General features: G+C 39.1%; 1 protein-coding gene across 1 annotated transcript in view; it reads left to right on the top strand.

Annotated features, from left to right (window-relative positions):
• cdhr2 (cadherin related family member 2) overlaps nt 1-13,128 on the top strand; it is a 170,653-nt gene that overhangs the window by 80,618 nt on the left and 76,907 nt on the right. Inside the window, exons 12-13 of the mRNA XM_051934136.1 lie at nt 708-938; nt 12,455-12,610. Of these exons, the coding sequence (XP_051790096.1) occupies nt 708-938; nt 12,455-12,610 (387 nt within the window). The remainder of the gene's footprint in view (nt 1-707; nt 939-12,454; nt 12,611-13,128) is intronic.

The following is a 13,128-nucleotide window of genomic DNA, read 5'->3' as shown; positions in this document are numbered from 1 at the left end:
CAGTACATAAAGTGGGAAAAGCAAGCCAAGGTCATTGCCAGTAAGTAAGAAAATTAGTATTAGTAGCCGAAACATGAAGCAAAAATCTGTGTCAAAAAGAACACAGCAAGAAGGTCAGGAGCCAGGAAGCAGATTAATGTTTATTAGCCAATACAAGAGGCAAGAATCAAAGTCAGTAAACCGAAACAAGTCAAGCCCATAAAATCAAACTACTATAATAAACTGCATGACAAGTTCTTAGAAGTAGTCTGAATACTCAGATGATTTGAAAATGCATGATGCCAACCTTTATCTGTCAAAGTGGTGACTTTACATGACGTGCCCCTCCGATCGTTAAACCTAGCAAATACAAAACAATGCCAGTTCATGTCCAGTTACTACCAGAAGGGATCCTACTTTGTTGGGCCCTTGAGCAAGGCCCTTAACCTGAAAATTGCTCCAGAGTGCTGTACATTAGCCGATCCTGCGCTCTGACCCCCGAACGTCATGTGAAAAATAATTTCAACTCAGGGATTAATACAGTATATCAAATCAAAAAATCTAAATCAAAAGAAACAATGGTTGTGTTTATACAAAAACAATATAGTGAGTGACTGGAAAGATTGTGGGAGAGACATGTAATGAGCAGTTTGAATAAATGAATGGATAACATTTGATGTTTTACTGTCATAATAATTTGATTTTCTTTATATTTATTGATATTTTAGGCTGAAGAAAATCACCCTTCTGTAAGTGGAATGCCAGGCCAAGCTTTTACTTATGTTAATATCACAATTACGGATATTAATGACAACAAGCCCATATTCTACAGCTGCCTCTCAGTCATTTCTTGCAACTTCAGCCAAGAAGAAAACACATTTGTTGGTGAAATAGAAGAGCACTCAGTGTCTGGCATTTCTGTAAAAAATCTGACAATTGTTGCTCGTGACTTAGACAAGGTACATTTTGAAAATGTTATTATTATTTACAATGAAGCTAAAATTTTCCCTGTGTCTTCTGGTACTGCTCTGCATACGTAAGGTGACTGCTGTGGGGTTAAATTAATGCTATATGTGCAAATATCATCCCATCTTAATACTTGGCATTTCCAAGAATGTGTACTTATTTTCTATCAAACGTCACTCTGCTTATTTTCACATAACTAGTTAACATATTTAAAAAATGTTTAGATCACTTGATATATTTATTAGCTTGCTCTTATGTAACAGTATACACTGCAGGAGTCAAACTAAAATTCTGGAAGATTATAATTTCTATTGGGTTTTGTTCCTTTTGTCAATTAGTCACAAATGAATTTTACTTTTCAGATTGAAACCTGGGCAGCACGGTGGCGCAGTGGTAGCGCTGCTGCCTTGCAATTAGGAGACCCGGGTTCGCTTGCCGGGTCCTCCATGCATGGAGTTTGCATGTTCTCCCTGTGTGTTTCCTCTGGGTACTCTGGTTTCCTCCCACAGTCCAAAGACATGCAGGTTAGGTGGATTGGCAATCCTAAATTGTCCCTAGTGTGTGCTTGTTGTGTGTGTGTGAATGGCAGCACACATTTCCTTCAATTCAGTTTATTACAGATGGACTCCAACCAAATTGTAAACACATCTCAAGGAAAATAAAAACAATCAGAATGCACTTGACCATAATCTGGAGTGCCATAGCACTTACAGAAATGACAGATTTCAGTTTTTGTTTTTGATAAATTTGCAAGCCTTTCTGAAAACATGTTTTCACTTTGAGATAGTCGATTACTGAGTAAAGATGTATGGATGAAAATATCATATTTATCCATTTAACATTAAATCTGTAGTACATTAAAGTGTGCAGAAAGTGAAGGGAATTGAATACATTCTGTATCCACTATATTCCAGTTCAACAACGGATGATACTACTACACATATAAAATTAATATTCTTGACATCTAGTAGATTTAGGGTTGAAAATCAACCTTTTGTCTTTTTCTTTGCTTTGTATGACCTCTCTCATTGTCCACTGCACATTTTTAGGTCTAGCGAGGAAATAAGGAGAAACTATGAGAACAACTACTGTTTTCAGCTGCCTCTTTATAACATCAATTGAGCTGGTTTGAGTTATTTAATTTACTTTTGGATGTTTGGTACATAATACATGCTTCTTCAAAAAGGGCAGGAATGGATGTTAAACCTCTGTTTTCAGGGAATTATTGATTTGCCATTTTTTATAATCTATAAAAACTGTTTATTAAACTGCTGAAGAAATTGTTCTCTGAATCAGGGATCCCATACATCAAAAAATAAGAAAAATACTCCTTACTCGTCATGTGAAAAATCTTAGTTTCTGAGTTCAAAGAAAAGTTAAAAGGAAAGTTGCCATGCTTGCCATGAATTTTACATTTTGAGCCAGACTGAAAAACTATTGCATTGGTTTTGAAAAAATTACAAATAAATATTTTGAATACAAAAATTGTCTTGAATAACATTGTATAGAGATTGTTCTCAATATTCACAAATCATTTAAAGACATTTTAATACAAAATTGAGCACAAATCTTATTTTGCCATTTATTCTAATCAGAAATATTTGACATTGACACAGAAAATAACTTTATTAAAATGTTAAAAAATTAAAAAAATAATTCATAGAAGCTGTGGTGTGCACTGCTGCCTTAGGGAATACCTGAACTGGCAGTGGGGATTCTGCAAATTCTTTTCACGTCCACGTGAGTTTTTTTAAGAGAACTTCAGTTTCCTCACACATCCCAAAGATATCAGGATCGGCTATTTGGCAACTCTAAATTTCTTTGGTTAAAATAAGCGTGCCATCTAATTGATGGACATCTTGTCCTTTGATGTACCAGATACTGTCTGGATAGCATCCAGTTCTTCAAAATACTGGGATTTGTGAAACATATGGAAATTGAATATATTTATATCTTATAGGGCAGTGGTTAAGTATCTGTAACAGTCACTTGCTGTGCGAATCAAGGTTATCTCTGGGTATTTTGGTTTTCTGCCATGTCCCAAAGTATCCTGTTTGGATGAGTGTGGGTATGTCCGAATGTATCCTACAATGGAATATATATATAACTAGCCATGTGCGCCCAACTACGTTGCGCATGTTAAAGTTGTCTGTGAAGGGCTCCCTGTTTAAACGCGGCTGCCAGTCGTGAACTGGGCCCTTCATCGCACAGCATTATGATTTTTTATAAGGGAAACAAAATTACAAAAGAAAACTCTTGGACATTGATTCAATAGGAACGGCCTACTCGGAATCACTGTCCAAATAGTAATTATGTGGTGGTGTAGGAGCATTTCTGCTTCTCTCCGTTCACAGTCCGTCTCGTTTTCACGACGCTGTCATTTCCTCTCACGATCTCTTCTCAACCTTTCTCCAATCTCGCAGGTTGCTTTGTGGCAATCCAAAGAGTAAGGCAATATACACGGAGCAATGGTTATAAAAGGGGGACACATAGGTATCCAGGCTCTTTAAAGCATAAATAGGGATCACTTCACTGACATGTGAGCAAGCCACGGTACAACTTTGAGACGCGCAGCACTCGCCGGCTACAACGTAACAATAATAATTTTCGGAACGTGCTGTTACATTGTCATTCATTTTACCCACTGTCTTTCTTTCATTCATATGTTACGTAGGCACATACCTTTTATCTTCGGCAATCTCATTCTCTAACCAGGCCACAGGAGCTAACCAGCGCAACACTGTCCACCACCCCTTTCGTTATTCTGGCACATTGTTGACATCCGTGAGTAACAACAGCGTACTAAACTGGAAGGTGGTCTACGCATGCGTGGAATTCGCGGACAAACAAAGATCAAGATCCAAATGAAGATTATATATAAAGATTAGTTAATTTAAAGCACAACAATTTGTTTAGTTTGAATGTCTGTGTTTTGAGGTGTGACTGGAGTACTACGGTCTTCAGTAGAATAAGCCTGGAGGAGATTCTTAATGCAATGCCTATGTTTTAGCTGTCTCTCTACTGCCATCTAGTGCTTCTTCTTCTAATTCATTCGCGGACAAACAAAGATCAAGATCCAAATGAAGATTATATATAGAGATACTGCTGATTCCTCTTTCAGCTAGGAAAACATCAGCACTGTATTAGCAACAGGTAGCAGTATAAGCTGGCATTCCATTATTCAAAGGAGCGGCTTCAATGCCAGCAGCAGGGGAGACTATACAAAAAGCGAATCTGACATAGTCAAACAATCACCATTCTAAGGTGAGAAAAATGAGCAGCGTTTCCAAGGTGAGCTGAGAATGAGAAATAATGCATTGGGTCAAAACTGGCCAGCACTGTGTAGTATTACATTGGTGTCTGAAGTACAACAGATTAAAGACCTACTCCAGCAAAGTTCAGAGCACCTCTTGGACTTGTTGAGTTCTTTCTAGCTGATGAGTATTGAAGTTGCGTCAATATAGGAAGGAAGCCAGCCAAGAGCCCTAAGCTCCACATATAAAGGTCACGTTTCTTGTGAACTTACCACTAAACCTATTCATCCAATGATAGAAAAAGCAATATTTTGTATTATGAAGGGACAGGAGAAAAGGTACAATTAATAATACAAGCAAAATTCAGAACTGAGAGTCTTTACAATCTGTCTTCAAGCCAAAACACAATTCCGAATCATAGTCAATAACTCAAAAGAGACATTTTGTTAATCCTAATGACCACTGAATTAAATATCACACAAATAAAGTTTTGAGGTGAATTTTGGACAGTTTGGAAGTAGCTGATAATGACTTAATCTTATTGTATCTGTGACGTCAGGCACTGTGTACTTCCGATCATCCAAGCCTGGCAACGTGTTGGTAACCATCAACAGAAGACCTCGAAATGATATGCAAAATATTTTTTTAACTCTTAGAAATAATGTTAGAAATTTAAATTAATTGTTAGGTTTAAATTTCTCATAGTAAAAAAAGCAAAAAAAAAACTCATAAAAATAATAAAGCAAAATTAAACACTAAAAATCAATTAAAATTAAGTATCAAAACAGAGTCATAGCAGCACTCACTCACTGCCCATCACATCAAATGGAATGAGGAGACAAGAGTGGCACACCTCTGGTTTGTGTTTAAGGGAGAAACAATGAGTGCATTGCTAAGGAGATCTGACTGCACTGGTGACAGCACTCGAGTGAAGGTTCAGGCAAAGGATGTTCCTCGAGCAAATTGTCAACCAGGCAGCGGAAGAATCATGAAAAACATGAAGCACTTGCAGCAGATATACTTTCACTTATCCATCAAAAATACCGTAATTTCATAAAGACTTGCAGGAGACGCAATCCTTTCAGACTTTCTTTCAAGTATTGGAACTCTGAAGATCCAGCAGCATGTGTGCTCTGTAGCACTATGATCTAGTAGCCTTCCACTACTACTGTAAGACTGAGTCTATATCCACTGAGGCCATCCAAGGCTCCAGCTCCACCATCTCCCTGGTTGAGACAGGACTACTGCTGGAGACAAAGAATGGAGCACAAGAGGGCCAGGGAGCTATATTTGGGAACATTAAAAGAGGTCTCATGCTAGGACTTGTCCATTTCAAATTTGCAAGACCTGTGAATCTAAGGGTAGATTTCTTAGCAGCACTAAGATTGCTCCTGGAACAATCTTGGTATGTGCGGAAAGGATATTTATGTTGATGGGATCTGGTGCAGGATAGTTAGAGGACAACACTACTGATGGGCATATCTTGGCACTACCATTAAACTGTCATGAGTTTCTGACAGTGCAGCACAGTTAATCCGGCTGCACACCAATGCCAACAGCTTCCCCATGTTCTAGAAGAGCAATTGGACATTTTTGCATCAGAATGGACCAAGTACAACACCACATTAACACTAGTAGCACTGATGAAATCGATTTACACTCATACAACCTGCTCCTTGCCAAATGACAGACTGCAAAAGCCAATCACATTAGCTTCTGTGGCATGACGAAAGACAACATATTCCATCAGGCAGAGATTGTGGTATTTCACGATCATGCATTTTGGACTATGTAATGCCCTGGCTACCTTTGTACGCCCCATGGAGTGATTGTAGGCCAACATTCCACCAAGTTGCTGCATAGTCTATGTGGACGACATTTTGGTGTGCAGCCCCGATTTTAACAGAGATCTCACACACCTGAAGGAAACGTGTGCTGCCATTCAGTCCACCACACATAAGAAGAACCTAGCAAAATGTTATCTGCAGTAGAGAGATTTTTGGGATATGAAGTGAGCACAACAGGGATAGCTACTGATCCTGAGGATTTTCACCATGTACAAATACCCACAGTCCAGTAATACACAGGATCTCTGCAGTTTACTTGGTTTGGAGCCTGATTCTCAATGGGTTGTAAGAAGGTTTGTGAACATAGCAGCACCACTACGTGCACTGACCAACCGAGGCAGTGAGTATCAAAGGACACAGGACTGTGAGACAGCATTCTGCCAATCGAAAGAGACTCTGACATCAGCGCATTCATACCAAGATGACAAGAATCAACTCATTCTGGATACTGATGCTAGCAACCTGGGCATTTGAGCACTCCTATCCCAGATGAAAGAAGAGATGGAAAGGAAGATCAGCTATTGTAGCTCTTGCATGAGCAGACTGGAATGGAAATACTGTGTCAAATGTAAGGAACTCCCTGTGGTGGTCACCAGACTGTAGTACTGTAGCTCTACCTCTACAGACATTAGGTTACCCTTCAAATGGACCATGCCTCTCTCACTATGCTGATTGCACAGGGCAGCAGTCACTATGAATAGAGATGGAAACAGAAGACGAATCCAAAATAATAACTAGCCAAGATTAAAACCAGTAAGACAAAACTTAGTCAACACAGTCCTGGACAAGAGACAAGAATCGAAAGAAGAGTAACGAATCAACAGAAACCAAAAGAGTGAATAAAACCTAAGCCAAGATTCTAGATGTACATTTCTTTTTGGAGGTAGAAAAACATTACAGAGCCAGAGATTTTTATTTTAAATGACCAAACCAAACTCCATGCCTTTAGTACCATTCTGCGTCATTGACTGGGCAAAAACCTCAATACTTTGCATTTTGATGCCCCTACAATGTCCTGGATCATGGACTAGCTGACCAACAGAGAGCAGTTTGTGAGGCTCAGTGGTTGTGTGTCATAAATGGTAGTATGTAATAGTGGAGAACCTCAGGGAACTGTCCTGTCTCCTTTCCTGTTTACCCTCTACACAACAGACTTACAGCACAATACCACCGCTTGCCATCTACAGAAATTTTCAGAGACATCTTCACCATTGACTGCATTAATAATGGAGACGAGTCAGATTACAGGAAGGTTGTGGAGACTTCATCTTGTGGTGCAGGGAGAACAACCTACAACTCAACATCAGCAAGACAAAAGAGATGGCGGTGGAGTTCCAGCGTGCCAAGGACCCTCTGAAGCCAGTCATCATCAAGGTAGAGGAGGTGGAGAAGGTGCAGAGCTACAGGTACCTTGAGGCTTACATAAACAGCAAACTGGAGTGGTCTGACAACACAGTGTCTCTTTACAAGAAGGGCCAGAGCAGTCTGTACTTGATAAGGAGAATCAGGTCTTATTGTGTATGCAGCAAACTGCTGGAAATATTCTATTAGTCCATAGTAGTTGTTCTGTGCTGCAGTCTAGTCTCCTAGGAAAGCAACTTGAACTGAAATGATGCACAATGCCGGAACAAACTTATCAAGAATGCCTGCTCTATCACAGGGTGAACCCTGGACACGCTGGAAGCAGAATGGTGGCAAAATTGGATACCATCATGAAAAATCCCGTCCATGATGAGCTCTCTTGGAGCATTTTGAGCCACAAGCTCATTAAACCACGGTGTGCTAAGAAGTGCCTCTGGGGATGTTTTCTGGCCAATGATATCAGGCAATTGAATGCTTCCCAACGTACTTTTGAAATTTATGCACAAAATATATTTATTTATTTATCGATTTATTTGCTGTACTATCTGTTCTATAAGTCTGTATCCTTGTTTTTTGTGTTTCTGCTGCTGTATGCATCTGTATTTCCCCTTGGGATTAATAAAAGTAATCTAATCTAATCTAATCTAATCTAATCTAATCTAATCTAATCTAATCTAATCTAATCTAATCTAATCTAATCTAATCTAATCTAAACTAATCTAATTTAATCTAATCAAAATAGTAATGCTGTGTTTATGTAGTATCCATAAACTTGGACCACTAGGAAGTATACAACAATAACCTAGGCTGTTGTGCCATGGTGGTGCACCATAACTGGTTGTCCCCTCACAACCATAAGAGTGAGTGAACTTCACTGTGGACTTCACCTAGTGCATCCTACAACACCCCTGCTGCACCATAGCACAGGACTTGTTTCATGACCTGAGAGTTCAGTGCTCAACACACCCGCTGATCTTCCCTCTGCACCATTTTGAGTTTGTGTGCTGTTGCAAGGAGTTAAATTTTATAACAGGTAATATCACACCTGCCCCAATACACATCAGAATTCCTGAAAAGAAAAAACTCCTGACTTGGCTAAAAGTAAAAAGTCACAGTAAACAGTCATAGTCACAGTGAGACATTATAAAGGTGTATTGCCATTGGTATAAAGAAGTCCTAGTAACATTACTTGGCACATTTCTGCTAAATAATTCAAGGTACTCATTGTTAGTGTGTGAGAGAAAGAAGATGTGCAGCATTCTTCATAATGTAAGCAGTAGTTGCATGACATTCATTCACACCATCCTAAAACAGTGGTTTGTTTAGTTTATTTTGGGGACCACAGAAACACGTAATGAAGCGGCTCAAAAAAATTGACATATAAAGAACATATTAAACAAATAAATAAGGCAAAAAATAATTATTAAACAATGTGCACACAAAAAACTCACCAAATTTCCCAGACAATAATAATTTCTTAGCTAACGCAAATAATAACAAAACCTAACAAAACACTGAACACAAAATGGTAAACACGAAACAGTCCTCAACAGTCCAGTTCCACAGATAAAAGTAATGATGATCAAGCGAATAGCCTCCTAAATATTACGAAAGTATTGTCCCACTGAGTTCCAGTTGTTACGTGAGGATTTGAAGTGACTGGGGGCCTCTCCCCAGACAAAGACGTATCCAACCAAGACTAACTCACATGAATAAACACGCACTGGACAACTACATAAATTTAGAAAACTTATCCAAGGTGGTATTTGTAATCCGATTGAGGGTGAAGTGTTAAAATAAATCAACACAGATGATTGCAAACCTCCTCGGGGGCTTATGGGTCCTTTTTAAAAGTAGCTTCTCATTATGTTAATCCCATCCAGCAACCCCTGTGGCAGCTTGGTGCTGCACAATAGTGCAACACTTCTGGGGTTGCCTGGTATTGAAGTCCACTGTAAGAAACACAAAGAACAATGACAAAGATTTGAGGAACCTACCTAGTAACCACATATAATTGGTTTCTAGTAACAAGCAAAGGATTACAGAGAGTTTTGAGTTCAGTACATAACTGGCAAAGATGGCAGAACTTCTGGTTTTCAGTCCTCCCAGCAGGAAGAGGTGAGTCCAGGTGGATGGACACGTTGTGACCTTAGAGATGTTCTATCCGTCAATCATCCGGTCTGCAGAAAGAGGAAGAGAGAAATGCGAGAAGTGCCACTCTCTGGTGTGGCGATAGAAATACAATCACTACAGTCCTTCAGCTGACTACTATGCGCACACATGTGTCACCACCTAAGTAGCACTGCTACATGGCCATCAGTTTTGATTTAATTTTTACCTTTGCTACTACCTCCAGTGGGTCAAGAGTGTGTCCCTTAACTGAGCCTACCTTCTTAATCAGCTACTTAATAGGTGGGCATCTCCTGAAGTGATGTTACCGTCCTAGTATACCAAAGCATAGAAAGCCAACTTGGCCACCAAAAAGTTGCTGAATTTGTGAAGGATGTCACTACTGACATTAAAGGAACACAGTCTCCTGCAAAAAAAAAAAAGTCTTCTATGCCCTTTCTTATATAGTTTCTCTGTCTTATGAGACCAATCCAGCCTGTCATTGATGCGGACCCACAAGTACCTATAGCAGTACAACACCTCTAGTTCCACTCCCTAAAAAGTGACTGGGCATAGGGGCTCTTTGGTGGATTGAAAGTCAATAACTAGTTCCTTGGTTTTGCTGCTGCTGAGTTGCAGACAATTCTGTTAGCACCAAGAAAAAAAGGTCTCATGACATGTCCAAACCACCTCCACTGGTGGTCCATAGCAGCAGCAACTCAACACCTGAAGCTTTCCTGAATTGCTGTGATTCTTACCATATCATGAAATGTCATCCCAACCACCTTGCGAAGAAACCTCATTTCTTCTCCTTGTACTTGTGATCTGATTCTTCCATCATTAACCACAGCTCATGACTATAGGTGAGGAGATTGACCAATAAATCGAGAGGTTTATCTTTAAACTCTCGTTCTGCTCCAATCCACTTTTCTATCTCATGCTCCCCTTTTCCATCACTTGCGAACAAGACCCTAAAATGCTTGAACTCCTCCACTAAGGGCAGTTGTTTGCCCCTCACAGGCAGGTAGTATTCCATTCTTTTCTGAGAAAGAACCATGACATGACATGAGACTTGAAGGTGTGGATCCTCATCGGATCCGCTTCACACACAGCAGCAAATAACTCAAGAGTGTTCTGATGGTTACAGGTTAGATGAGGCAAAGAGGACATCATTCGCATTAAGGCAACAACGCTACACCTAGCCTCTTCAACTGGACACCTTCACATCCATGGCTGTATCTTGATATCCCATCTATGACAACCACAAACAGGAGTGGTGAAAAAACACAGCCTTGACATTGCCTGACACCCACAATGAACAAATTCAACTTAAAGGCAATAATTTGTGACACAGCTCTCACTACATTCAAATCGGGAATGAATAGAACACAAAAGAGGGCCTGTTACCCCATATTCCTGCAGCACATCCCCCAACAAATGCTGAAAGACATGCTCATATGCTCTTTCCAAACCAACAAAGTACATGTAGACTGGATTTTCATATTTTCATTCAACCTCCAGCAATGGCGCAAGGTAAAAGAGTTGGTCTACTGTTCCAAGGTCAGGAAATAATCCACATTTTCCTCCTGTATCTTTGACTGAACCATTGGACAGAGTCTTTCCTCCAGCACTCTTGCATATGCCTTACCAGGGAGGCTGAGGAGTGTGAATCCTCTGTAGCTGGAACACATCCTCTGGTCACCCTTCTTAAATATGGAGACCACCACACCCATCTGCCATTCCAAGGGTGTTTTACCTGTCTTCTATCCAACTTTGCAATTAAAAAAAAAAATAAATAAATAAATGAAAGTAAAAATGAAAAAGTCTGAATTAGTGTAAACCATTCTAGTTTGGGTTGTTCATAAGAGATGTAATAATTTTATGGCAAGAGGTAGAAGTACATGATAGACAAAAATAGTTGCGTCAAATATTTGAAATTTTAGAATGTGTGTTTCAATATAAAAGTTTAAAGTCAGAATATGTTCAAATGTAATAGACATTTGTCATTTTCCCTCTAATGGAGATCCATAGAAGGCTAAGTACCTAGTAAAGGATCAAAAATAAAAAATTACACCACATTTGTAGTCGCTAATCTTGAAATCATCTAAAATGACACCCACATGCTTATGTCTGAAATTTGTCATGTTTAACCTTCTTGGAATGTCTCTTAGAGGGCTAGGACCACCGGTAAAGATTCAAATATCAAAAATAGTATCATATTTGTGACCAGTATCCTCGAAATAGCATCAAATGACACTCCACATGTCTAATTTACTGATCCCCATTAGTAAGGTTGTGCCCTCATATCCCATGAGGTGTGAACCCCTGGAGTTTGATGATGTGGCATACACAACCTCAAGTCCTTCTGATCATTTTTACTGAAGACACCTATAGGCTACTGTTCTTATCAAGGAAAGGGTGTACTTTCCTGCCCAAAATATGGCCCTAGAATTACCTAAATATGAGGGTCTTGGGGGTCTAGAGGGCAAAAAATAAGGGAGAACCCCTAAAGGCTTAATGTCTTGCATAACTAGACATCAAGGTAAGTCAAGTGGTTTATGTGGGAGTTTTCTCTTACTGATGAGTCAGGGGCGCCGGACCAGAAGATCTGAAGTGATTTCAAAGCTTTCATAAGTAATTGTTAAGAACACAATAACATCAGCATATAGAAACAAACGTAATCAACAAAGTAATGATAGTGGATGGATAGATGAGTAATTAGGGTAACTGTCAAACTAATGAAAAGCTATAAATCTCCAATATCTTAAAGTAAATGGCAAAACCAGACTTGTAAAAGTTAATCTTAAGAATTGCTTTTGCTGAACTATCAAAATATTTCACAGTTGGTGTTAATTTATTTTTTTTTAGTTGAATTTAGCAGGTCCTTGCATTTGAACATTTCACAAATGTCTTTTATTTTTTCTCCTTTCTGTGCAGGATGAAAATGCAATATTCAAATTAGAACTACAAGGGCCAGATGCGGATGCCTTCTCCGTACGGCCTAGTGAAGTGTCTGGCAGTAGTCAGGTGGACATTGTGGCCAAAAACCAAAATGCTATTGACTATGAAGAAAATACTGTAATGTTTGTTCAGGTAAGAGTTTGAGCTAATGGCAATTTGTATTTTTAACTTATTACATAGTGTTGTGAGTTTTTTTATTTTATTTTAATCTGTGTATGACTTTAGTGGGTGGCGCAGCATGTTGCTTCATAGCTCCAAGCTAGTATCAAATCTTGGCCTAATCGTTGATGGTGGCGTTTGTACATTCTCCTAATGTCTATGTGGAATTTTTCTCTGTGGTATCAACTGAAAAATGTGTATAGTGAATCTAAATTTCAAGAGTAGGCATGTGTGAGTGTGCCTTTTATATGAAAAGCCATCCTTTGAAGAGTTATGAGATCTGAAAAATATTATTTAAGCTGAAAATGTATGTGACGATAGGTCCAGATCAAAAAGCAATGCACAAACTACTGGAATGGGGGTAGGAATATGAAGCTGCTCAATAAAAGATCTACTTGTTTCAGTTACCTCACTATGGAAATGAAACAATGATGAAAATGTAATTTTTGTTTTGTTAGATGCAGAATGTTTGTCTGTAATGAATGGTGACA

This window comes from Erpetoichthys calabaricus, chromosome 11, assembly GCF_900747795.2.
Source record: "Erpetoichthys calabaricus chromosome 11, fErpCal1.3, whole genome shotgun sequence".
Classification (NCBI taxonomy): domain Eukaryota; kingdom Metazoa; phylum Chordata; class Cladistia; order Polypteriformes; family Polypteridae; genus Erpetoichthys; species Erpetoichthys calabaricus.
The sequence above is the reverse complement of the archived record's forward strand: the minus strand, read 5'-3'. Positions and strand labels throughout refer to the sequence as shown.